We start from the raw sequence: 27294 nt of genomic DNA, 5'->3' as shown, positions 1-27294 counted from the left end.
GTCATGTGTGTTTAGAAAAAAACCCCAGCAAAATGTAAGTGACAGAGAAAACTGATGTTACGTGGGGGCAAAGAGGAGCAAAGGGGAATATATGCCCTGTCTTGGATATGATTCTCTTCTGGCTTTTTTTTTTCAGTCTAGTGAATGACTTGCTGCAGTACAGGGCAGTCACTCTGATTTTCTTCTGCATTGACTTCCACCCTCTGTAGCAGCTGTGGGAGAGACGAAACAGACAAAACTTGCCTCTGTCAAATATCGGTGTCTCTTTCCAATTAGGGATGAAATACTTCTATCTGGAAGGAGATTGACAAGTTAGCTTAGACCTGGAAGCTTGGCAACCTTTACATCTCTTCCCACTTTCATGTTTAGCAAAGAAAGAGCGTGGTTACTAGCTTATTTACAATGTGGCATTCAGATTCACAAAGAAACATTAAGTAGTCCCTGAACCACTTCTAAATCAGGAGTTCATTAATGTCATTAGAAGTCGAGTTCTGTTTTTGGAATATTTCTTGAAGCCGGGCACTTCCATGTTTTCTCCTAATGACTTAAAGTACAAACTAGAATTGTGTTACAGACCTTGAGAGCATCTGAATTTCTGATGCTTTCAGTACTGTAGTATGAGAACCCTTTTTCAGACGTTCTGTAGAAAAGAGATTTAATTTGAGACAAAAAATATCCCTTGATCTAAGTGTTCTGTTCTTTAGCTTGTCATACTAAGACTGTGTGAAACAATTTTAAGTGTTAAAGACTCTTCTTATTATTCCAGCATATGAGAAAACAACAGTTACACCATCTGTGTGCACATCTATACTATAGTTGTGCATCCTCTGTACATAAATAGTGTTAAAAAATGTCTTGCTCCATCGAAGTGTTCTGTTGTGTCGGTTTGGGTTTTTTTGCCTTCATATTGTGGAATAAATAGATGACATTTGTTTATAAAGCTGTGTCCACCATGGACAGGTAATGGTAGAGAGCATTAATAGACATCCCGTAGGCTGAACAAGCAGGTTCAGCAAGTAGGGAATGGTGTGCCCTTTCCCTAGTGTAGCAAAGGATAGGGGGCATTTATTGGTAGGACTTTGAACAGCCATCAGCAACTATGGGATTGTTCTTAGAGTGTGGACCAGTCTCATTTATGTGTCTTTTAACTGACTGATATGGAGAAGCTAAGAATGAAGGAATTATTCTGCCCAAATAACTTGTGACATCTGCTCTGTTGTCAGGGAAGGAATATTGGATGCAATCCTATTTATGTGTTAATTGGCTCTCATTATCATTCCATCTGTAAGCTATTCATATTTTGAATAAAGTACATACTTGCATGGTAAGAATTAACATGACTAGAATTATTTACCAGAAAGTTAGTGTTTATAAAATTGTTCATTCCTAAAATAACCAAAGGACAGAAGATGGAGAGGCAGGCTACTTGTAACAATACTGTAAGATGGAGAGGCAGGCTACTTGTAACAATACTGTAATGCTCATCCTGCATTAACTTCCTCCAGTGGGACAGGCAGTGTCTTATCTTGGCTCAGCAAAGTCACTGGGGTCTTCCTGTTTTGTGGGTGTGGGGTTTTTTTTTCTAATTTATTTTGCTTTTGTTTGGTTGGTTTGTCAGGCTTTTTGGGGTTTTTTTGGGTTTTTTTTTTGACAGGGTTTTTATTTGTTTTATTTTTTCCTTAATAATTAGGTTGAGTATTGTCATCCAGATATTTTTTGTAAAGCTAACTTGCAGTGCACGACTGCAGTATATGAAGAGACTTGATATTAGGGCCAAAATGGAAGAACCTAAATGTTCTTCCCTTGACTCGCTCTGTTTTGAAGTAATAGAGGGACTGGGACCATAATGAGAGTTTGTGATTACTGTGGAAGTCAATTGCTCTGGCAATAGGTATTGTCCTGACCCTCAGACTTCTGTGTGAGTATCTGGTGCATTCATGAAATCATAGTAACTTATTGCCTGTATGCTAATGACTATAATGTTATCAAGGCAGTGTCCAGAAGCTCTTCCAATGGCATCATAGGCTGTAGCGATTCCCCAGGGGTATCTCAGTGCCCCTCCATTCTTGGGAGACTGGTACTCGGGATGAGTCATCTGACCTGTTGTGTGTTATGCTTACCTGGACTGTGTACATCCAAATCAAAATTGCCCCACCAGGCCCCCTTTAGCCTTCTAGATGTTACTTGCGGATGTTAATCAGTTGCCTAAGACAAGTATCTTCTTTGATATCAAGACTTGATGGTTTAGTTGTCCTGCAGAATGACTTTATATATAGGATGAGGTAAATCTCAGTCAGCTGTTCCCACAACACAGTCCTTTTCACAGGAGTAGGCATGTGGCAGCGTACTGGAAAACATGTCATTTCCAGGAGCTGGTCGTTCGACACAGGTCAGTTTAATGTAAGTGAGCAAATTCCCCTCTGTATAAGGAGTGAGCAAGTACTGCTCTCTTATCGTGGCTCCCTTTCTTAAATTTGTCTCTGAACTGGTGGTAGCTTTGGACCTTTCAAGACTGAAGTATCTCTTTGTCTTGATATGTCTAAAATGCTGCTGGAAGTAGTCCAGAGCACAGACACCTAAAACTTTGCTCTTTTCAAAATAGTAGTGGAGTGTAGCCTTTCTTGCTCCTTTGGGGGATGTCAGCCTGCTGTTGCTGGTCAAAGATGCCATGGGATTTTTTTGTCATGCATCAGGATTGACTGAGATAGTGGAGTCTCAGACAAGGTGTCTAGACTTCAGTCAAATTTGGACAGTAAAATACAGATTCAAATGTCTTTGGTCTAGGGATTTCAGCCTTGAAATTTTTGATATGGACTTTGTTCTGTTCTGTATAGGTGTGAGAGAAGAAACCTTTCTGAAAATAGTCTCAGTTGAAGAATACAGTAGTGGGACAAAAAAGGAGAGGGAGTAGTGAGAATAATGCTTCTAACCTTGTGTTGCTAAAGGCCAGTGGTGCACATGGCTTGATGGTGTAGTTAGAAGACTTACTTTTAAATATGCACAGAACATTATGGTATTTAAATTCATGAGGAGTTTGATGTTCAGAAGACCAAAGTCTGCAGCCCCAAAGCTTCATTGCCCTTGAATAAGCATCCACACTTCCTTTGTACAGACATGATGACACTGTGGCAGGAGAGGTTCACCATGTGCAAACACTTGGCTTAAATTGAGGTCTGCCTCTGTTCTCTCTTAGTAAAATACTTCATTTTCTGAGCTCAGTTTGTTTCTGATCCAGAGCCGTTACTTGCATTTGTGCTGCTGTGTAGCATTTAGTGCAGCTCAGTGACTTGATGCTTCTGTGGTGCAAGCAAGTTGCATGCAAGTGCTGTCTCCTTAGAAGAGGCTGGCTTTTTGCAGGAGTTAAATATTATTTGGCCTGCTTTTAAATATTGAATTGCATCTTGAGCACAGAAACAAAATCCTAAACACTTCTCTTAGTCTATGTGAGTTGTCATTTTGATTTTTATGCTTTCCCATAGTGAGACAGGGGAAGATCTTATCATTTCTCATGAAAAGAGTTTGTTTTATTTTAATACCTTGGATATGTCTAGCCTTAGTTTTAACAAATAATCACAGAAGTCATATCTTCTTCATAGAATAAATGATTAATGGACAGAAAAGAGTGAAGAAAGTCAAATCATGGTGGATATATGAACTAAATTTGAGCTTTCCTCGTGTCGTTTCTCAAGTCATTCTAGCTGCTTTTATTAAAAGGCATGTGGTGGGGATGGTCTTACTGTAATGAAATTCATTATGCACTCCAACAAAATAAAAAACAGATCATCTGAATTTTGGATTCTCTGAAACTGGCAAAGCTCTATGCAAAACTAGAATCATCTAGTCAAGGCCACAGAAGCGTGGTGGCATCTTCAGTCTTTGTTCTGCTTTAATAAACCAAAAAAGCATCAACTTTGAAGTAGAAAAGGAAATAGTGGAAAAGTTCTCTTAGAACATACACTGTACCTGAGTGCCCAGTTTGACTTCCCAGTGGCTGCACCCACAATTCAGCATGGGTGTTGCAGACCTTTGCCAGGCAGAAGCAATGCAGGGGTCCAGTTGTCATTGTGCCCATGGCATGATGCTGACTCTTCAGTATGGGGGTGAGGTGGTGTTAGTTGGTCTTATTCTGCCACTTTAGTTCGACTCATCTGTTTTAAAAGCAAAGCGAAATGGAAGCAGCTTTGTTAAAAAAAAAAAACGAAAAAAAATCATTATTGTTTTTGATACTGTACAAAGTAAATTTTTTTGTTGATGCTGTTAAGTCTAGGTAAAGCCTCAGAGCTCTAGAATGACATTTTTCTGAAGTTAAATGCAGGAAAACAGGTTTTTTTCCCTGGCATTGGTGATGTCAGTTTGCCTTGGAACTGAAGACATGAGACTAGAGCACTTCTCATCTCTGGATGTCAAGTGGTAGGGCTGCCCTTCTGATGGTTGTGTTCTTGGTGGTCAGGCTTGGATATCAAGGGCCCATGAAATGTTGACTATTACTGATTGTCACAGCTAAGAAAACAGCTAAACCAAGAGAAACTAGTGTACTTAGGCATTTGTTCACAAGCTTGTTACTATCTCCAGTATCTTCTCTCATTTTTCTGGGTAAATTGCAATCCTGTATTTATCTGTATGGGTAAGCACTCAGTAGTGTTACATGGTCGCTTATGGTTCAGATGCTGGGGTGCCTTTTATGTTTTAAACTTCGAGCTCTGCTCTAAGCTGCTTGTCTGCCCTTTAGTGATGATTTTCCTACAATACCCTTACAGACTTTCTGTGGGCTTCTTTCCCTGTCCTCTTGTTCTGCATTGTGAGGTGATGCAGGCAGTACTTAAGAGTGCTCAAATTTTAGGAGAAATTTGGGGTGGGTGCACTGTTTCTTCCTTTCTCCTCCCTGCATTTCCTTCCTTCACAACCCACAATTGCACAGGGAACCATGGTAGTGCTTTTTTCTTTTTTTTAAAACACGGAACTTTCTGATCTGATGGTGCCTTTGAGTGATTGCTTTCATTCTGCTAACAGGTTATATTTGCCTCTGTTAAGTCATGAGCTTTTTCAAGGGTTAGCTGAAACAGGTTGCGGTATCTGTGAGTAAAAGCTTCTCAAGTTGTGTCTGATGCAGTAACAGAAATGTAAAGTTAAAGGGCAGAGGAGTAGGTGGATGTGTCCTTTAGTCTTGATCTTCTCTTGTTTATTTTGACAATGCACATGAATCAAGTTACTAGAGTGGAGAGAACAACTTTACTATTTTTTTTTCAGCTGAAATAGCTACAAGCTCTCAGTTGCCATGTCCATAAACTAACTTCTTTCTCTCTTCATTTGCAGTTACGCTGTCTCACATCACACAGCTGGTTCTGAGTCACAACAAGCTTACAAGTAAGTATATTCCTGGTTTTGGACTTCATTGCAGGCAGTTAAGTAATATGGAAAAGCTGACACTGCTAGTTTGATTTAGAGTACAATGTCACTATTAAGAGTGATGCTTCTTGGTTAGTACTTCATTAAAAGTGAAGAGATGGAGGGTGTGACTTAGCAGCCATTTTCAATACAGCTTCAATACAGACCTGCAATGTACTGGAAGATCTGTAATTCTCAGTCTTGTAACCAGTTCAGTCAGAAATCCACTTCCTACCATGACTCTGAAGTCCTTATGTTAAGGTGAGGACTTTTGAAATCTCTTTAGCTGTATCAGAAACAATACAGTTTACATTTTAGTGAATGGATAATGAATTTGGCTGAAGCAAAGCAATTACAACTCCAGTGCATTATATCTATAACCAAACATGCATGAGCAAGGCCAACTGAATGTAAGCATAGGTGTGGAAGTCAAGTAGCCTATTTCTGTCCAAACAAAAGCTGTCTCTTAGTCATACTGCACACACCACCTTCAGCTTGTGGACCCTGCTTCCCACAGTAAAGAAGCCCCTAAGTGAGGTGTTGGCAAATAGCATGTTGAGAACATAAATATGAGACTTAACTTGGCGGAGGCAGATATCAGACTGACTTTTGCAAGGCAAAAGTTTTTGTGGGTTTGGGGGTTGTTTGTTCTTTGTTTGTGTGGTTTATCTACCAGTATCTTGTGCAAACATTCCTGCTTCTTGGTTGTTGAGATTCAGGCAGTAAATTTGGTCTCATCCCTGTTGCTGTGCATCTTCTAAAGAGAAGTGTTGGTTTTGTTGATGTTCTTGTTCTTGTCTGCTCTCTGCGTATGCCAGTGGATTTCTCTCTAAACCAGTCCTTCTCTTTTTGAAACTCAACTGGAGAGATGAAATGGGGAGGTGAATGGAACCAATAAAGTGGGTATGTGTTGACAAGAGGACTAGGTAGGTGCTTTAGGGTGTATCCAAGGAAATCTTTACAAATTGAGATGGGTCTAAAAAACCAAAGACAAACCAATAAAACCCAGCCTGTTAAACTCTACACTTCTTGCTGCATGAGATGTAAGGTAGTATGTGTTATTTAAAACATGTCAATTAATGCAAAAGTGTCACTAGAGTCCCTGAGCATTTGTAAAGGATTAAACGTGAGGAAAAACACAAATATCCTTAGATTTTAGCACATAAGCACTTCTCTGGATGCAGTTTATTGGGTACTAATGTGTAGCTCAAACAGTTTGTAGTAGTAAATAGATAAAATTATGGGCATTTCATGACTGACTGTGAGAAGTATGAATTAGTTATTCAGGACCCTTCTTCTGATGGTGTAGTGCCCTCTAGACAGTCGTCTTGCTATTTGTTTTTATCCCATTGTAGTTTTCAAAGAAATCTCAATTTCATTACAAATGTGACCCACAGTTTCCAGCCATCTGGCATGTAAATGATGACTGATGGGTAGATTAATGGGCCAGTTAAGGGAGGGTAAATCCAAAGTGCATCACTGTTAAACATACAGGTCTGTCCATGGTTTAGAAGGCCATGAAGTTAAAAATATCCTGAAGCTGGGAGAATGTTTTGAGAAAGATTATGGTAAATTTTATTTGGGCATATTGCCATCTGGCATCTGTTATCAGCCACTGGTGGAGCTGGGCTGTGGGGCCACCCAGCTGGTGACTTTTGTGGGTTCCCTCAGGTACTGCAAGGGGATGGCTGTCTCTGAACTCGAGCTTCTGAAAGCTAGGCAGTTAGTTGTCCTCAGCCACTTCAGCTTTCTCTGCAGCCTTTGGAGGGCTGCAGGCACCTTGAGGTAGCAGTTCATTCTGCATAACTCTGTCTAATGCTTGTGGTCAGACAGCTCACCCAAGGTTGGGAACCTCGGTGCTGACAGGAAAGCTTCTCTCTGGTCCTGATTATTTGCTCTGGTATCTCTGTCTGAATGGCTGCTTACCTGGCACAAGGATGAAATGAGTTGGAAATGTTACTGTTTGTAAACATCACTATTCTTTCTCTGAGATTTGTAAAATTCCTAGAACTTCTGAAGTCTAACAGACTTTCAGACTGACAGTGAATCAGCTCTTCCACCTGGTGCTTTGCAAACTTAGCGTAGCTAAAGGGTGATCTCAGCTGAACACACAGCTGGCTAGGCAAGTAGCAGCTGTCTGCCTTGCTGTGAGGAAGAGGAGACAGGCTGAAGCTCCTGCATGGAGACTTGAATCACAGTAAACTTGGCTGTCTCAGATCTGAGCCTGGGGAGGGCATGTACTTCATCACGAGCTCCACACTGAAAAGCTGAGTAGCTAACCTACGCCCTAGCTGAGTCTTAGCTGCAGACCTGACTGGGGGAGGGAAAGATGCAGTAATAAGGAGCAGCTGAGAAGGATGTGCTCAGGTTGACTTTAACTATTCAAGAAAAATCCAGAGTGTGCCATATGCTTAAAGTAGTTTTAGTTTTCAAAATACCAGTTTAAAGATTGCCATGACTATAAGTTTGTGTTACATTACATTAAATCTTAGCCTTCAATTAACTGCTTTCTCCTAAAGTAGCCATTTTATCAGCAGACTGCAAGTATATGCCTTCTCTCAGCCAAGGGATTCTGTCAGCCTTTCTAATTGCTGTGTTTGGGTTTCTTTCATGGGAAGGGAAGACCACTGCTTCTGAGAAGTAACTCATCAAGTCTGAAACTTACTCTTCTTTCACAAATGGATGTAGACACTTAAATAGACAGCACACATTTTTAAAAGGCTAAATTTCAAGTTCATATTTTCATATTTGACACTGTTGACCTAATCTTTTAAGCTATGTAATTAATTGTCTTAGCAGATTGTTCTTAAAATGACTAGGAAGCTGATGGCAGTGACACTTGACATGCTACACTAAGGTCATATTAGCATCTTCTACTAGTTTTCTGCCATTTAAATGAGTGTTCTGCTAGCTATTTTTTTGCTGTTTTAGAATAAATATGTCTATCTGAAAGAATAAATAAATGTAAAAACTGGATGTGCATATTTTTATGTAAACATATTTCGCATTTTTGCTAGAAAACTATTAAAAGTAAGTAAAGTTTCATTAGCAAGTATGAGGACTGCTCTATTAAATCCATGGTACTACTCAGAATACTATTGTGGCATGGATTTTGTTAATCTTTCTAGTGTGCCATTTGTACAGCATTTATGTATCTAAATCATTCATTATCAGAAGTACTCAAGTTCACATTGATTTTTCTGGATCTATACTAGGCTGAATTTTTTTCAGCTATCTGGTGCTAATGGAGGAGTCTTGAACTGGCTTTTTCTGCTCTTGGTGACTTCTGAAACAGCTGAGTCTGTCCTTTGCTGCTTGGTGAGAAATTCTTGTGCTTCAAAATGAGAAGCAGAACTCTCAGTGAAGCTAAATAGCTGTGATTGTGCAGTCTTGTTGAACCAGGTGCTGTGTAAGTGACAAAGCTGGGATGATTCCTCTGTAGGGTCTCTTGACAATCCAGTAGAAAGCAGGAAAGTATTTGTGCTTTTTCTTAGTATAATGTAGACATAGAGGCCAGTTTCTCTGTATGTTGTACTGGGAGTTTATTGTTCCATCATTTAGTCATTTTAAAGCCTTCTGTCCAGTATATTGAGAAGCAAAATTGAAGACAGTCTTAGCCTGTGTAAGTTGTCTGATCTTGACCCAGGTGTCTTTTGAAGCCGTTGGCTACCATCAAAATAAATGCAATAGAAGTCCTGACAAACATTGTTTAAATTGGTGAAAATAAGTGGCTGAACCATAGATACCTGCCCTTCAGTGTGGTGGATTAATTTGGGTAGATGTGACCAAGTTGTTTTTGTTCCGTTTCACTTGATGTTAGCTGAGGGAGATACAGGTAACATTCACCTCCTGTTCAATAGGATCATTTATGGGACATGAATAGTGGTAGAGAACTGGGGTAGCTGTGCTAGAGGGGCACAGAGGGAGTTTGAACCACAGGACGCTATTGTAGAAACCACATTTGATCAGTTTGGTCAGCCATAAATATTGTTTCTGCATCATCTGTGCAACAGTAGTAATTTTTATGGGTATTTATGCTTCTGTTTTATGTATTTCTACTTAGGGCTGCTTCACTCAAGTTCAGGTGGAATGTAACTGGAAGTCTGCAGCAATCTGGGCCACTTGCTCATCTGATGCCTCTGTGCGGGATGAAAGTGACCTTCAGGTGTTGGTGTAGATCTGCCTGTTCTGCAGGGCCAGCTGCAGCGATTCCTCTCACATTGCTGCTCCGTGGTTCATGCTGGGGTGGCAGTGCCAGTCATGTGTTAAGGAATCTGTCATAAAAGTTCTTGAAATCAAACTTAGACCTATCTACTTTGTTAGAGTGCTTCAGCTAGAGTTTGTGCTTTAATAATGGTTCTGGGGAACCGGTTGGGAACTGCACAATATTGAGATTCTGGGGAGCCCAGGTCAGGGGGAGGAAGGGATATTACCATGCTTGTCTGTTTTTAATCTGGGCCTTGCCCTATATAATTTCAAGCACAATGAGGTGGAGCTCTGGGAGACAGTGTAAAAGAGATCATCTGAGTCAGGATGAGGATTTTTTCCCAGCTGATGGTAGGGTTTGTCTGTCATGTGTCTTCAGGGCTCATGGGTTTGGAGGATTTATTTATTTATTTACTTTATTTATAAATTGATTGTGCTAGAACAACAAATGGCTACCTTTGACTGGAAAAAAGTACCTTTGCAGGCTGAAGTCAGTGGGTAAATTAGGTTTCAACTTTTGGTCTCCTTGTGCTACTAGATTTGTAATTGAGCAATAATTGGAGCAGAACTAGCAACAGAGAAAACTTCCTTTTATGAAGAAAACTGATAGAGCATAAAAATGTGGCTTATGCCTTGCCTTACTTTTTTTTCCTAGCAGAGCAGCTTTTGTGTACTATTTTGCCATAAAGTATGAAGGCATACTGAGCCTTCTAGACTTTAGATAGGTAGGCTAACTCAAGGTATTCTCCAGCCACTTAAAACATAGACAAAATTTCACATCCTAGTATGGGATGGGAAATCCTTACTTGGTATGCTCCTGAAGTTTTGACAATTAAAATCCATGTACTACATTGTGAATAGGAAGTGTATTTGAAGAGGTTTCAGAAGCTCAGTTTGTCTATAATCCCACTCAGAAGGCCACAGAGGGGAAGATGTGACTGAAAAGCAGGCTGGGGTTTTAAAGGTTACTTCAGCATTGACAGCAGGGTGAGTGCTGGTTGTCATCAATACATGTGCAACTATTACGCTGCCAACCTGTTTTATTTTCACTTATTTTGGGATGTGCAGTAAGTCTTTGACTTGTAACTACTGTAACAATTATTTGCGTTATCTGCCAGTGGTGGTTAATTAACGTTGCAATCATTTGCAGCAATCTATTCAGAGATTCCAGCTTTTGTGTCGTTACGTGGTTGTACCTGGAGTGTTCCTGCTGCCCGTGCAAGTACCAGCACTCTGTGGTTTGTCCAGCAGAGGTCACTGTTTGAGTATATTTAGCAGTTGTTTTCCTGGGAAGACGCTTGTGTTCCTGGTGGCTGGTAGCCGTTTATCCCGCCTGGTAGGTGATGGTGGACAGCAACTTAGTTTTTACTGTTCTCCTCAGTCTCCTTAACCTCAGGTGATCCTGTGCTCACTGGCTTCACTTATTCTTGTGCTGCCTGTAAATGATCTCAGAAGTTTCCTGCTATTCATAGCTCACTACTAATGATTTCTATATGCTTTTGCTCTTGTGCTCTGATTCCTTACCCAGTGTTATTAAATGATTAAATGATGAGAGATCGGGAACAGCTATTTTTTCCTCAAACCTCTTCTGTGTTACCTGATGTCATGTTCTCTGTCCTCCTCTACCATTCTTCTGATCTGCTGTCCTGTACTGTTCTGTGATCTTTGCACTGCTTCTCCCTTGATTCTCATGTAGTCCTTTACTCATCTTTAGTCTCTTCCTTTTAGTGAGGTGATCCATTAGTTTTTTGCTGCTGGTTCCCATTTCCAGACCTGAATTCTGTTCGAGTTCACATAGTGCTCCTGTCAGAATAGCTGTGTCTCATTGATCATGTTCTTTTGACATCCATGTGGTCACCCCTTCTCATCATTGTACATTTTGCTTTCTTTCAGCAGAGCAGTTCAAAACTTTCCTTTTTTTTTTTTTTCCTGCTCACACGACTTACTGCTTCTTTGCTCTGCCATCTCCTAAATTGTTTTTCTCTCTGTGTGTGAACAGCACAGAAGCTTGTCCCTTTGTTGCTGTTAACCCTCTTGACTGTGTCCTTGATCTTTTTTAGCATGCTGCTAAAATCTCTTGGTTTCATTTTTATATTAGGATGTCTCCTTTCTGAGTCACCCTTCTGGGTGTAGTCTATACCTGGATGTGTTGGAGGTAGCCCAGAGACAGCAACACTGCATCTGCCTGTCCTGAATTCCTTCTCAGTCTAGCTGCTTCGTCTTCTCCAGTCTGCTGAATGTGTTATGGTCTCTCCCACCGGTATTGTCTGACACTTTGCATCTTGCTTGGTATCAGGTTATTTATATTGCATATTTACTGACTTCTGGAAGGAACTAGATGATTGTGTACTCTTTAGTCTTTGTTGCTTCTTGTATTCTCCTTTACTTTGCTTCTGCCTCTGCTTCCTTCCAGTAAGTCATTCCTTGCTGTTGTCCTAACACAATATACCCCAAAATGGGACAAGTAATGTCTGCATAGTGAGACTAGGGCTGTGTCCAAAGCACAGGACTTGTGCCTGGCAGTGGTCTATCAACTGTGTGTGGGAGAGATGCTGTAAGTTGACTGCAAGCCCTTCATTTTTTTGTATATTTTGGTTTAGTTTTACTTCCTATTTCTGAGGCAGGGATCTCTAATGGGAAATATCTTTATGAATGCAGTACATAGGAGGATGTGAAAAGGAGGAAAAAGGAGATCCCTATACATATGCTTTACTAAATTTGTGGCATCTGGGTTTTACTCAAATGTTTAGATTAAATACCTTGTTAGCTTTTTTCTTTTCTTCCTGAAAAAAACCCCAAACCTTTGGTTCTGAAAAAATACAGATGGTAGAGCATTTTAGTTTTAAATATATATAATATCAGCTTTGCTTCTAAGAAGCTTTGGGAGTATGAAACACAATAATGTGTGGAAGAGTTTTGTGCTGTAATGGTATAAGGATACATGCAGAAACCACCCAATTTACACATAAATTAAATTGTGAAGGTCTGTGCTGTATGGCACCAAAGTCAGTTTTGCATCATAAGTAAAGTGACCATACTAAAAACAACACTAGACACAAATCACTTGTTTTGAACGTAGTTCTTCAGAAACTGTTGTTCTTCACTTACTAAAAGACACCTGCAATCATATTAACTCATTTTTTTAAGTCTCAGTGTCTTCTGACATGTTACTACAAATTTCTTGTGTCTTCACTTATTTCCCAGTGGCTTAAAATAGATGTAATTTTTTTGTAGAAGCCCCATATAAATGATCATTCTCCGTGTTTATATACAGGTTGTAATGGAAATCCTCTTGCCAGATACAGACTATTTTGCACTTGGTATTTTCAAAGTTAGTGAACACTGCAAAAGTGAACTCACCTTATTAAAGAGCTTAATTTTATGTTATAGAATTTACTGTCTAGCAAGCCATGTGGAAGTTTTTGGCTTCTAATATGGAAGGACTGCGACAAGGTAGATTTGGTCTAGATTGAGGAGAAACTGGATGTAGTTTTGTGTACTTGGTTTTGTACTATATTTTCTATGTATTCTTTTTGTTCTTTTAGTAGTCAGGTGTGTTGAAGTGGATAATGACGCAGCATTTCCCTTCAGACCATTCACCATCTGGCCTCTTACTTTTTCCATTCACATCCTATGGCATAACCTTTGGGGTGAAATAATTTCCTATCTTGATGTGATGATGGGCAATGTGGTAACTGGTTGCTCATCTTGAAGTAATATCTCCCATAGCTGGAAATGGAATGTAGAGTCAGCTGAAGCCTGGGGTAAGCTAACACAGAGGCACAGGTACATTAAGTCTGTACCATACAGACTTCAGGAGGTGGCTTTAAATACTGGGTATGGGGAGCCCAAACTAGGAGGGAGCTTAATTTATTCCCAGTTCTGAGAACTGGAACAAGAAACACATGTGCTGACTCTGCTTTTGAGCAGTGAGCTTTTTTACTGCAGCCTCTTCTGTGAGTGTGTTTAGAGGACAGGCTGGTGTCCCCACTAAGCAGTGTCAGCACAGCAGTCTGCAATGCTGAATAGGGGAAAGACTCAGCTGATCCAAGTTACAGTGAGAAATAGTCCTATGTGAGTTTCTAAAAACATTTCAGTGGTGTAAAAAGTGTAAACTCCAAATACTGGCTAATAAGGCAAACTGAAATTATGAAAAATGTTTTAGACACACTGAAAGCAGAATTTTGTAAATAAGCACTGGTAAGCACACAGGTAGATGGACACTTCTGAGTAAGAGACTGAAGTGATCTTCACTTTTGAGGGTAACCTATAGTAATTGTTCAAGGCCTGGTGTGCAGGGCATCTTTGGTTAGTCCCTTTTGTAAACTACAGAAAACATGTTAAATAGACAGAAGTAAAGAGAATATTGAGGAAGAGGAAGGCGAATGCACTGAACGAACTTCAAACTAGTTGATTTATGTAAAGCCAGCAACTGTGCAGTAGTGTGAAACTGAAAATATCATGCTTAAGCAATTTAAACACCTGAAAGAGACTCGCTGGTATTTGGTGATACTGTTTGCATTTCCTGGAAGCCTGATAATAAATTTCAGCACTATCAACTAAAGTTCTTTTGTCCTGCAGAAGTTATTTCTCTTAACCACCTGCTGTTGAAGTATCAACACACACAGATAATCTGACCTGTAATAAGGATATGTAGCCCATGTTCTTCAATGTTCTTTGCATGATATACCTCATGGGTTTTTTTTCTTGTGACTTAAATATTAAGACAGCGAGTGTCTTGGCTAAACTGTGCACTTCTCACAAAGCAGTTACTGAAGATGCTGTGGTTCACTACAGTAATTCAAAAAGCTTGTCTTATACTTAGTTTTCTTCAAAATTATTTGCAGAAATGAAGGGCATGTTTATATCCACATTTTTATATATATTCTTATTCACATCATTCCTTAATGCTGTAAAAAAAGCTAACAAGCATCAGATTTTTGTGAGCTATTTTGGTGTGGTTTCAGTTGTTTGCAGTTAGGTGATGTATTTTCAACATAGTAATCCCTTCCAAACCTCAGCCCCTGGTTTCTAGTATTTCTCTCCAAACTCTGACATCTTAAGCTGTCTTCTCAGAGAAGAACAGATTTGTTCTTTCTCTTCACTAGATGTCACTTGATTCCCAGTGTCTTCTCAGTCTTTCTTATGCTCACTGCTCTTCTCCTTAGACTCTGGCTTCTAAATGAAAACTGTTTATTGACAAATTGCTTTGTTAGCACAGTAGCACATCAGTGAACTATAATATAATTTAAACATATTCTTAAGAACAGTTTTGTATCTGAGGTTCTTCAGTGGATAGTTGCAGTAAGAAAACCCTGCTGGTTTCTGGAAAGAGCTGAGGATTAAGGAGACAAGTTTGTTTTTAATGTTTTCAGTGTGAGGAAGATTAATATCCATCTTTGGAAGAGTGAAGGGAGGGCAAAAGGGGAAACCTGAACTACATAGAGTGTAAATTAAGTACTGTATGCTTCAGTTGGGATCAGAATTCTCTCCAGTTAGCTGCCAAGTATGATGCATGCCTATGAATATTTAAAATGAAAACTGTTGTCTTCTCCCTCTGCTAATTCCTCTTTCATTTTGGTGAAGCTGATTGCTTCTCTTTCAGTATAACAGAACCCTTGTCAAATTAATCTAAACATGACTCCAGCTCTATGAATACAGTTATATTGGATGCACAGAATGCATTATATATTTAGTATTCTAAATTCTTCCTCCCCCATGAAATGTGAGTAACATTTCATGTCTTTATGACCTTTACACTAAGGGATCCTTACTCATGAAAACTTCCTGCTGACGCTAACTGGATTAGCAAGTCTGGGTTTATTATATTGTATAGCCCTCAGATTTTACTTTAGTCTTAAAAAGTGGGTTCTTGCTCTTGGCAAGAAAACTACTTGGGATCCATAGTGGACTGATTGGACTCTGAAAGGTCTATATTGAGTTCTCTTTACTCTGACTCTTGACCAGCTTTTCAGTGAAACAGTTAATGAGAAACTGGCATAGTCTTATAAATCTCTTCTCTGTCAGGTAGTGCTACTTTAATAGCTCTTTTGGATAAATATTCCCTTAGAACCTGTAAAGTTTGGAGTACTACTGAACATCATGTTCCTAGGTACTGCAAACTTACTTCATTAAGTAAAGAAACATTCTGAAAAATCAGGGATTCTGCAGCTATTCTTAGTTTCTAAGGATGTGATTGCCAAAGGAATTAATTGTACTTTAAAAAATTAAAATTCTTATCTCTCTTGATGTCTGATTCAAAAAACACTGAATTCAGTTGAAGGTTTTCTGTAGCCTTTGGATCATATTTATTGAGGAGATTTCAAGTTTACTCGTGCAGAATTTTATGCATAATCAGATATTATAGATAGCATTTTCCAAGCAGCAGTGGGACTATGTTTATTTTGAACATTCAGTGTTAAGGTTTAAATGAACTGAAGTTTATGTTTAATACAGTTTATGTACCATGTGTTCTTCTCATGGAGACTCACATTTTTACTAAATCATTTCACTTACTCAGTTGGGTAGTTTATTGACTCTTGTGGGTTTTTTTCATCTGAGATTCCTTATCTGAAATGTTTTTTATTTTACTTTTGCATTGTAAAGGAAATTTTGATACAGATCTTTCTTACCAAGAGTATCTTCAGAAATGTTTAATATTTAGTGTCTTTACTAAACAAACAAACAAAAAAGGCAGACTAGATTTCATCTTCTAGATAAAACGAAATGGAGACTTAATTTTGCGAACACCTGAGTTTGTTTACTTTTGAAGTTGTGAGGATTACTGTTTTTTCCCAGGGCTTCACAGATGCTTTAAGAGAAATAATCCTGGTGACTATTTTCAGAAATAATGGCTTTTTGAGGCTTGTGTATTTTCAGCTGTATGAAGGTCCCTGCCACCACCAGAGAAATTGTATTGAAAACTGTCTGAATGGCCAAAGAGTTACAGAGCGGAACTAGAGGGAAAATAATGGCCTTCTTTTTCTTCTTTTCCATTTCCTGTGCTTTTGTCCTTTGCCAGAGGTTGGGTATAGAAAAGGAGCTGGATTTGCATGTCAGTTGTCAGTAGTGGTATGAGAACTTCTTGACTTCCTGCTTTATGAGGAAGGGTTACATCTGGGATGTGTGATTTCAAGCTGCTGTCACTGATCTGGATGTTTTTAGCTAGCTGCTCTGCAGGGTAAATAGCTGTCTTGGAAAGGTCCTTCTAATCCAGTGTCTGCTCTCCAACTGAGGGCAACATCAGACCTCTAGTGAAGATCATGTCTGGTGTTGGCTTCTGGTTCTCAATGTTGAAAGAGAGCTAAGGCCCAGATCCAGGATACTCTAGGTGATTTATATAGGCATTGATAGTAGCATTCAATCGTTCTTATCTGTATTTTGGAACTAATTTTGTTAACTTTTGAACAGCTGCTGGTTGCATAGGAATAAAATGTAATAAGTTGCCTCAAGTGAACTTGATGAGAACTTGATGTTATAGTGCCTAAAGAATTGCCACTAACTTCAGGGCAAAAAGAGCATAAATGCTTTGAAGTATAACAAGTTGCTAATCCTTATTGCCAGAAACATGAACAAAGTTCTCTTATTCCTTGTGGACAGCCTGTAGACCATGTCTTTCACTGTCAACCAACCTTTGAAATCAAGGTGAAGTCTGTAGCTGTCATAATGAATCACTGTATGCAATTTCCAGTATTGAACAAGGGGAAGGAAGCTGTTCCTGGTCTTGTGAAGTGAGACTTAATATGAATGGAGCTTCATGATGTTACTGAAGCTTCACAGGAGAACGCAAAGGCATTGGGCTGCCAAATTTTACTAGCATTTGCTGAGGGGGAGTTGTTAATGACACTGGGCAGCAGATGGTCTTAGAAGAGTTGTTAAGACACTGTGGTTCGTACTGTAAATACGTGGGTGAATAGAACCAGGATGCTGACAGTTCACTCTCACAGCTCATCATGAGAAGGTGACTCGAGTGGAATTCAGTATTGCCAGAACATGAATGTCTTGGGATTTGGCAGTCTGCTACGTATCTGGGAAGAAACCAGAAAATAAACTATTACAGGAAAAAGTCCTCTCTTCCCTACCACAAGCATGGTCTTGACCTACTCTTCTGTTTTTCCTTCTCACGAAATACCTCCAGGCATTCCCTCCAAACTAAAAAGTACAGTTGTGGGTTGGGGCTTTTCATTTTGATTTAACAGGGTGAGACACAAAAGTATTACATTCAAATCCTGTGCTAAATATTTAGCCTTTTTTTCTCATCTCAGCCTGCTTACCAATGCAGCTTTTAGTATTTCTTGAAGAAAATAATGATATAAAGTATCCAATGTGTCATTCACAACATGAAATACAGTATGTGGGAATTAAACAGATGTATCAGGAGACAGTGATATATCTGTATTGGTCTTTCTATTGTTTAGGCTTTGACTAAACTAAAACCTGTATTTGCTAGAACTTCTGATTCCTAGTCTTCATAAATGCGGTATCTGTGAAGATCAGAAACATGGTTTGCCTATCTCATCAAAGTGAGATTATGAAGTCTAATTTCTGAAAGGAAAATATTTTAATACTGGTAGTTACTGTTCTGGTGAAATATTGAGGCTGGAAACAGCTGAATTATGCCAATTAAAATCCTCAGTTATCTTCTGTTAGGGAATAATTTAAAACAACAGTAATAGTGAAATACCCTTTAGTTTGTGAACACACATAATTCTTGCTATCGTTGAATGACAGATAAGCATGGACCAGTTGGAAAATACCACAATGGGAGGTCTTTTAAATGTTCAGATTTGCCTTAATGACTTTATATAAAAGTCTCCTAAAAACCTCCTGCAATGAATAAGGCCCTCAACAGTAATATTTATGTAGTGTAATTAGAGTCTTTGTTAGGGATCCCATTATTGTTCACAGTGTAATTAGACTTAAAATCTAGTAAATGTGACATACTGCAATGTTCTGCTTTGTAAACATTATTGACTCTCTTTTAGGACTGAGACTGCCTTACACTGATAAATAAAAAAAAAATCATGGCCTCATAAAACCTTCTAATTATTTAGATGTGCACTCAGTGGGTTCCTGATGCAGTCAAAGTTGAGACTGAACCAAGGTGAATATTGAGCACAGGTGCAAGCTTCAGTGCCGGTGACTTGCCAACCTCCTTTACTCGGCTGGCTGCTTAAATCTCACTAAGGGGGAAAAGATGTGAATCTGAATATCTTTTTAACCCCATTAGCATAGTCATTCAGATTGTGCTTCTGCCTGATATTCCTTTTTTGTAGATAATAACAACCAGCTATTGATCTGTTGGTAATCCACTGTAGCCTGTGTGTATTGACCAGTTAGTTTATCACACAGGGGTGGTAACTCAAAATGGGCTTGGCTAAACAGTTCTTTTAGGGCTGAATTTCATTTTTTGTAATACTTGTTGTATCTTAAATGACCGAGAATTGGGATACTCAATTGTTTAAGCAGTAAGCAGAATGGGCTATTGCTAAAAATGAGGGATTATTTTGCGTTTGTTGTTAAAGACCTTTAGTACAACTGCTGTCTTGGTGTAACTACTTGTATCGTTAATGTTTTTTCCACTCAAATAATGAAATGATCCAAGTCGCTCAGGCTCTGCTCTTTTAAGACCTGTGTGTGCTACATGAATTGAGAGGACAGCCTGCTTCTGTTAGTATATGAGAGCACTTGTTCTTGTCTTTCTCTCTCTGCAGTAGTCTTTGTTAGTCAAAATATCTTACAATTCTGGTAGTAATTTCTGAAGAGTATAAAATGAGTGCTCTCAGCAATGAGAACAGGTTCCAGATAGGAGGCTTTTTGGATATAAACTTTGCTTTTATTGGAATAATGAGATGCTTTCTGTGCTGCAGCCACTGTACAAACAGTGCAAGTGCCAGGTGCTGGTAAAGCATCTGTAGTCTGGGTAGCTTGCTTTAATTGCAGTCTCTCACTGTGAAAACTTTCCCACAGCTGTGCCAGCAAACATCGCAGACCTGAGAAACATAGAAGTGCTCAACTTTTTCAACAACCAGATTGAGGAGCTGCCTACACAGATAAGCAGCCTTCAGAAGCTCAAACACCTGAACCTTGGGTGCGTATCTTAATGCAAAACTTTGCTGTAATAGAGGTGTTATCAAATGTCATTGCAACTGAACCTGGAACTTCTTATTTTTTGATAGTAAAGTTTCTTACTGAAAGTGGTTTTGAGGATAACTTGAGAATTATGGCTTCAAAGTGTTCAGCTGATGTCAGATAAACAGATAACTTAAGTGATCAAGCACTTAACTCTGGTATACTGATAACCATTTAAGGACAACAGCAAATCATATTCATCAAATACTGTAGTGAAACTGAACAATTATTGACTTTTACTTCTCTAGCAGCTGCCTCTTAATTCTGTGGTTACTGCATAAGAATCAAGCTTTATTTCTATTTCAATATTCTGATTTGAAAAAAATATCCATGTTAATTTAGGACTTTAATTCCAAATTTTCAAATTTGGGTTTATAGACATTTCAGTTTATATTAAACCTGTAAAAGAAGCAGCACATATTAGATGTGGTGTGCATTTAGTTCAGAGAGCTAGTATTGAATGAATTTGTGCCACGGATGTTTCTTTTAAGTGTTCAGACTCTATATTCTGGTAGATTTGGTGATACTTTATAATAACTATAGTTGCAGAGGGCTTTCTTGAATTATTAAGAAAACAAATGTGAAGCATAAGATCTTCTTAAAATTAAATGGGCATATTAAAGTGTAACTATTTAGGAAAGCACTGGTAGGCGTAAGCTCTAGCATTGTAGGCTTCTCCTAGAAAGAATGTTTGTATTTTATGAATTCCAACTTCTGAACACTTTAAACTGAGCATTTTTTGCTCTTCAAAATACCAAATGATTTTGGCTAGGCTCTGTGTATTCTGCTTTAGATACTTTTGTAAATTGCTGAAAATTGAATTGCATCTTGAACTGTTGGAATGCCAATAAATGTTTTAATGATGATCTGTCTTCCGTGGTCTTATTTTTTGGTCACAGTAGCTCTCTAGCTTTCCTTAATATCTGTTTAAACCTGGAACTGCTTTTCAGAGCAAATATTAATCAGGATTCTATGTATTTTGGAGGTTAGAGCAATATTTTTGGAATGGCATATAGAGGTATTGCAGTACATGAAGGAAGAAGTTGAGCACTTCCCATGGATTAAAGCAGTAACCATTGTTAATATAGTTCAGATACTAGTCTGCATTAATGAAAAAAAAATGTGCAAAAGAGCACTTGGTGCTAGGAACTGCAGACATTCAGGTCTGGAACCACAGTTGCCACTTTCACGTATCATGTGGCGTAAAATCTTAGAGACTAAATGCTCTTCCTTCTTCATCCTATCCTTACACATAATCTTCCAGGCGCTGGATTTACCACCCAGTCTTAGCTCTGCAAAATCGGTTCTGCTTTGGACATCCTTGGAGTCAGTCGCTTTTCTGCCCTAGTAGGTTTTTCAGGAGGCAGCCCAGAAACCCTCTTGTCATCTGCAGTGCATGTGTTAGGGCTTCAGAACAGCCCCCTAGGGGAGAGAGGAACCTTGAATAAAGGGCAGAGATTATTTTTGGGTGGGTTTTGGCATAGAAGGGTCAAGTGATGTGGAAAGAGAGAAGGTGTACTGCAGCACTGAAAGCTTAAAAAAGTAACCTTTGGAAGGCAGGTGAGGCACAAGCTCAGTGCTTGAACTTCTGCAGGGATGAATAGTGCTGGGCAGCAACTTTGAGGTGGTTCTCTATCCATGCCAAAGAATAGATACCATTCTGCTTCTTGTCAGTAGGGAGAACATTCTTTTTCTCCCCATTCCTTGCTTGCAAAAAGGAAGGCCATTAGGGCAACTTGATAAAAAACCCTTTTCACTAGCAGAAAATGCACTGCTTTCTTTAGTCCTGTTTGATATAAAGACCAGTTTTTAAAACAATGAGAACTCTGTGGTAGCAATAGTGGAGAATGCCTTTCTGTATTTTAAATGCTTCTACTACAGCAGCTGGATGCCCATGATGGGACTTCTTATTGGGAATGAGGAGGAAGAAGGATTTCATCTAGGTTTATCTCCAGAGAGCTGATCTCTATACGTTCTTGTTTTGTTTGGGTGGGCTGGCTTATGCAAAAGGGGTAAGGAAAGGTCAGGTTATTTTCTGAGTTTGTGAAAGAAGTGGTAGATGCTCTTCTCCTGTCTTTCCTCACATGGTTATGTGGTCTTTCTTATTTTTGGTTGCACAACTTTGTCAGTACTTTGACTTGAGTTTTTGTAGTTTTAGGTGTTAGATCAGACTTCATATATTCTCATAACATCTCCTCTTGACTTCAGTTGTGACTGTTCTTTATCACTTTAGCATCAAAAAGAGAATCAAATTCAGACTATGTTTAGAGACAACATCTGAAAGGTCATATTTGTTTCCAGTCATCACATAAGAATAAAATCCTGTTCTTGACAGTAGCTACCTGTACAGTCTCTTTCTGAGGATGCCTCTCTTCTCAGTTTTGCTTTCAAACCTGGGTGCCAACTGAAACAAGATCCATACTCACAAGTTACATATTTGCTGTACATGCAATAGGAACACTATGAACAAGAAGCTGGTAGGTAGTTTTTTTCTGTTCATATGATAAACAACCATACACAAACAGTTCATACACAAACAGTTCATACACAAACAGTAAGGTTCTGTGAAGGTATCTCCAGCTGTGTGCCTGCCTTCATTTTTGCAGCAGCTCTAGTGATTATCTGGATCACCTTGTTCAAGCTCTTTGAGGTCAGAGAAGAGTTACCGTTTTTTCTACCTTGTCTGCTCCAGGTTATCAGAGAAATCTCTTCCTTCGGTTACATTTCCTGATGTTGTTCTGATTGTTGCTGGTGGGAACTGCTGTCCTAAACCCTCTTAAGACTGGCTGATTGAGCTATATTTAGATTAAGCCTCATCAGTCACAGGACTGACATTTTATTTACTTCATGTTCCATGTGCATCAATAGTTCTGTAGTAACACAGATTTGCTATTCTTAAGAAGAGGTTTGAGCAGCAGTTACCAATGAATATAAACACCATGCAGTTGAGGAATTCCCCTTTGTGTTTGGTACCATGGTGAAGAACTACGTGGCAGAATGGCAAATGGTCAAGAGGATGTGTAAAAGGGTAATTTGTAGTTTAGCTAGAAGTCATCTACCAAGGACCAGCTTTCTCCATGGAACACTGTTTAAGCTGAGCATGGCATTGTGACACCTCTCTCCCTAGTGCTGTATGCTTCAGCTGTGGCTGCTGGTTGACATAACAGACAATCCCTTCAGAGTGCCTAAGTTTTGAGTATATTTATGGGAATGAGAGGTTATAAAAAGGTCTGCATTGCAAAAGACTTGCTCAGTATCTGGAAGCATCAAACCCTTTTCAAAACAAGAGGAAATCTTGGCATAGGTTACATTTTTTTAAGGGAAAAAAACCCAAAACTCTTGTGACCTGTGTTACTCCTGTTAGGTAAAGTGAGTACTGATGTAATATTCTTTTTTTTTTCTCTTTACTTACAGCATGAACAGGTTAAACACCTTGCCAAGGGGATTTGGCTCTTTACCAGCCCTAGAAGTTCTTGACTTGACTTACAACAATTTAAATGAAAATTCCCTACCGGGAAACTTCTTCTATCTGAGTAAGAAACTTTTCTAAAAATTCTACAGATCTTCAGGATATGGTGCTTTGCTTTCTGCAGTTGAAATTTATTTGATGGAGACCAAAATACAACAGATTTTTTCCCAGTGTTTATGTTTTTCTTTTAATATATCTTGAATATTTCTACATAGCACAGCAATATTTATCATACAGTTACCTGACACCTTTGGACACGAGAAGACTTGCTTAGTAATGGTATATTAGTTTTCTTCTGAGTAATATTTCCTTGGGTACCATACTCAGTTAAAACATCATGAAGGGCTGCAAGCCTCAGGGGAAGATAAACTGTTTTGCAACACAACTGTTGTGTGTTGAGTCTGAAAACAAATGTCTTCTTGATGGTTCATTACTAAAATAGTTTTAACAGCATTTGGATGTTGAGGTATCCAGTACATTAAAACATATGCTGAGGTTACAAAGCTTGGCAGAGGAATGGTAGAGCTAAGCTGATCTTTGCATATGCTAAAAATATATACCCAGAGAGTTGACAGAAAGGTATTGTAATGCATATGTGCAAAAGGTCTGCATTATGGTTGCCTGAGCAACTTGAATTCTGGCGCTTTCTAGATTTCAGTGATTCTGCTTTTCCGTGTACTGTGCTGAAGTGGCTTCAGGATCGGTGCCTTCAGCATCAAAGTGACAGGTGAGGGGAGAGAAGGAGTGCTGCTCTCTGAGGGATGTTGTGATTGTAACCTGGCACAGGGAAATCTTTAAGTCAGCATTATTAAAAATGGTCACATTTAGTGAAATGGGAAGAGGAGGAGTGAACTACGTAAGACAAATAGGATCTCCTCTGGTGGGAAGGAGAGGTTTTGCTGATCTGACCACCTTCTCTCCTGCTGCACCTGACAGTTCTTTGTGAGTCTCCATTTTAATTCCTTTTTCCAGCTGTCGTGTATGCTTGTTCCATAATAGCAAGCTGCATAGTTGTGCTAGGTCATCTTTCTTTTGGTGAATTTCATTGAGACTTCACATGGAAATTACAAATCATACAGTTTGAGTCTCCTGTATTTCATTTCAGATCTCTTTCCCAGTGTGGTTTCTGTAGAGCTTAAGATAGATGCATATTTGCCAAAAAAACTCAGACTTTTTTTAATGTTTGTTTAGGATGCAAATTGATGCAATAAATAAGAACCGGGGGTAATAAAGAGTAATGACTTTATTCTCACATCTGAGCATTCAGACTATTTGCCAGAATCTGTCAGAGTCTACTGTTGCAGAAATTGTTAATTGTGTTAGTCTTTTTGAATATAGATGTTTTCCTGAAGTCACCAACAATATAATAAGCCAGTAAATCTAAGTTTGACCTGCTTGTTATTATTGTGAGCCCTGGGTATGTCAGAGGCTTTTCACCAAGTCAGGGTTATTAATCAAACCTGACTCCTTTTTATTGATTAGACCTCAAATGGTTGGGTTATATGCCACCCTGTTTATATATTGCTATTTAATTTGCAGCCACCCTTCGTGCACTCTATCTAAGTGACAACGATTTTGAAATCCTGCCGCCAGATATTGGGAAGCTCACAAAGTTGCAGATAGTAAGTAATTTATCTAAATTCTTGGAAAATCAATTCACTTTTGCAATACTTGTAGGAATAGGATCCAGTCAATTTGAGGAGTAGTAGGGTAGGTTTGCAGGAACAGACCACTACACCTGGAACTGTTTCTTGTTTACCAGAAGACACTTGTTAATAAATTGGAAGAACTGAGCATTCAGGAGAAAGGTGGGGGCAGAGGGAGCAGAGTTCTCTTTTGGGCTGCTTTATGGTAACTGAAAATTGTTCTGACTGAATTTATGTTTGCTCTTAGCTGAGTCTTAGAGACAATGACCTGATATCACTGCCTAAAGAAATTGGTGAGCTCACCCAGCTTAAGGAACTGCATATCCAGGGAAATCGTCTTACTGTGCTGCCCCCAGAACTGGGTAAGAATACAGATGATAATTTATTTGTTTGTCTAATTATGATGATGATGAACTGTATTTCCTCTGAAATGATTATGCTTAAGTCATCATATATGCTAATATTTACTTTCCCCTGAGAAAAACTCACTTTTTCACCTTCCTCCTGGATATGCAGGAGGAGCCAGAAGATGATGTGTGTTTGGTTTTATTACTTTTTTACATGTTGCATTTTTCTTGTGTATTATTACACCTGATTGCCAATTTATGTACAGCACCTTGCTTTATGTAACGTATCATAAACACAGGGTCAGCAAACCCATTCTTATCTCTCACTGAGTTTTGAGAACACTGAAGCAAAATGACAGTAGCATAAGTGGGTTCTGAGTGACTGTGCCTATACAAAGTGGAAGTTTGATCAGCTAGAGTGAAATAATACCGCTAAATGAGAGGATGTTTTTGTTTTTTCAGTTTGATAGCCTACCTTTTTTAGGGAGTTGACAGCTCTTTAACTTAAAGCAATGGAACTGATTGATGTAATTTGAATTTGTCATACTGTGCATTTAAATATAGTTATAGGTGGGTTCTTTCAACCTGTGAAGGAAGAGTTTTTCTTTGAAACTTAAGTATTGGTTTTGCTGAATTTGCATTGCAGTACTCCATTTTATGTGAGGAGCATGGTTCCTGTTTGCCCCAAGCCCAAAATTGGTTTCTGATCTTAAAATCTTTAAAAATATTTTCATCGGGAGTAATGTAGTTGTGTCAATTACCTGTTTTTGAAACACCTGTTACACAGGGTCTGTTCCTTTCTTCTTGTTACTGTGGACTGTTACATGGGGAAGCTTCTTCCTGCTGGTGCCTTCCACATAAAAGTTCCCAAAACTCAGAAGGATAGTGACTGAAGTTAACATAATTAAAATAAAATTATTTGTTTTCAGAAGAACTTGCTTTGACCTGTTGACCCTGTGCGCTTTAATGTGACAGTCTGCAACAAATGCTTTTTGTTTTATAGAGCAAAGTGCTTTTCTTCTCTGAATTGGGGAAGGTATTTGCTTTGACTCTTGTTTGCCCACTATGAGGTTTTTTGCCTTTTCCCCTCACCACTAGTAATTGAAAGTTGCTCTCTTTTCTTTAATTTCAGATGTTTATGTCTTGACACAGGTATACTTTCTTTACGTTTTTATCAAAGTCATGTTTATTTATCAGTTCTCTTTCAACAGCAATAATGTTTCAGAAGCATGTAGTGTCTGTAAATATATTTTTCTGTAGCTCACTAAATTACAGCTTTCGGGGTTTTTTCAGAAAGTGGAAGATGAATGGTGCACTGAGTCTAACCACCTTCTTTGGCTAATGAAATGTTCTAAACATGCTGCTGCCTTACAAGCATAACAACAGATCCCCATTAAATGGTTTTACTCTCAAAATCCATCCCAAAGGGAAATGTTTGAAACAAAATTCTCCATATTTATTTTGTATTGACCTACAAAACTCAGGATATCCAAGGGAAATGTCTTCTTCTTAGTTAACGTTTATTTGCATTATAGAACGATATCACAATCTGGTAGAAGAAGGACTTTTAATTTTGCCCCAGCTGATGAAGGTGAGGTGCACTGACACAGCTAAGTCCTTGTTACCTCTGTTCTTTATTACTCAAAAGGTATTTTATAAATTCTACTTTTTTTTTCCTGTATAAATTTATCAATGTTTCATTTTATGGTCTCACTCAAAATCCTCATTTCTGATCAGTTGCCATAATTTCTGTTGTGATCTATGCTGTGAATAATACTAGAATTATCTCAAATTTTTGAAATAGATTTTGGGGTACATTTCTAGAAAACATTACACTGAAGTTTAGATTTGTAATTTGTGCAACTTGCAAGCACAAATACTTACTGTGAAAAGCAATGTTCTTGCTTGTTTATTAAACATTTAGGCACACATGTAGGGAATGAAACACCAGACTAAGGTTTGGAAGGCTTGTTTGAGATCAGGGAACAGGCCATAGGCAAGAGTGAATCTCTGCAGCCCTGTTTTCCCTTCTGTAAACCAGGGCAGTTTAGAGAAGCACCCCTTTGCAGACAGTTTTAAAGTCTGCCGATGAAAGGTGGTATTAGAGGGT

The 27294-nt window shown here is 38.7% G+C and overlaps 1 protein-coding gene across 1 annotated transcript in view; it reads left to right on the top strand.

Moving 5' to 3' along the window:
* The window catches only part of RSU1 (Ras suppressor protein 1), a 103818-nt gene that overhangs the window by 3097 nt on the left and 73427 nt on the right, over nucleotides 1-27294 (top strand). The window contains exons 3-7 of the mRNA XM_048306873.1: nucleotides 5314-5364; nucleotides 19561-19681; nucleotides 23137-23255; nucleotides 24731-24813; nucleotides 25085-25199. Coding sequence (XP_048162830.1) covers nucleotides 5314-5364; nucleotides 19561-19681; nucleotides 23137-23255; nucleotides 24731-24813; nucleotides 25085-25199 — 489 coding nt within the window. The remainder of the gene's footprint in view (nucleotides 1-5313; nucleotides 5365-19560; nucleotides 19682-23136; nucleotides 23256-24730; nucleotides 24814-25084; nucleotides 25200-27294) is intronic.

This window comes from Corvus hawaiiensis, chromosome 1 (assembly GCF_020740725.1).
Source record: "Corvus hawaiiensis isolate bCorHaw1 chromosome 1, bCorHaw1.pri.cur, whole genome shotgun sequence".
Classification (NCBI taxonomy): Eukaryota; Metazoa; Chordata; class Aves; order Passeriformes; family Corvidae; genus Corvus; species Corvus hawaiiensis.
The sequence above is the reverse complement of the archived record's forward strand: the minus strand, read 5'-3'. Positions and strand labels throughout refer to the sequence as shown.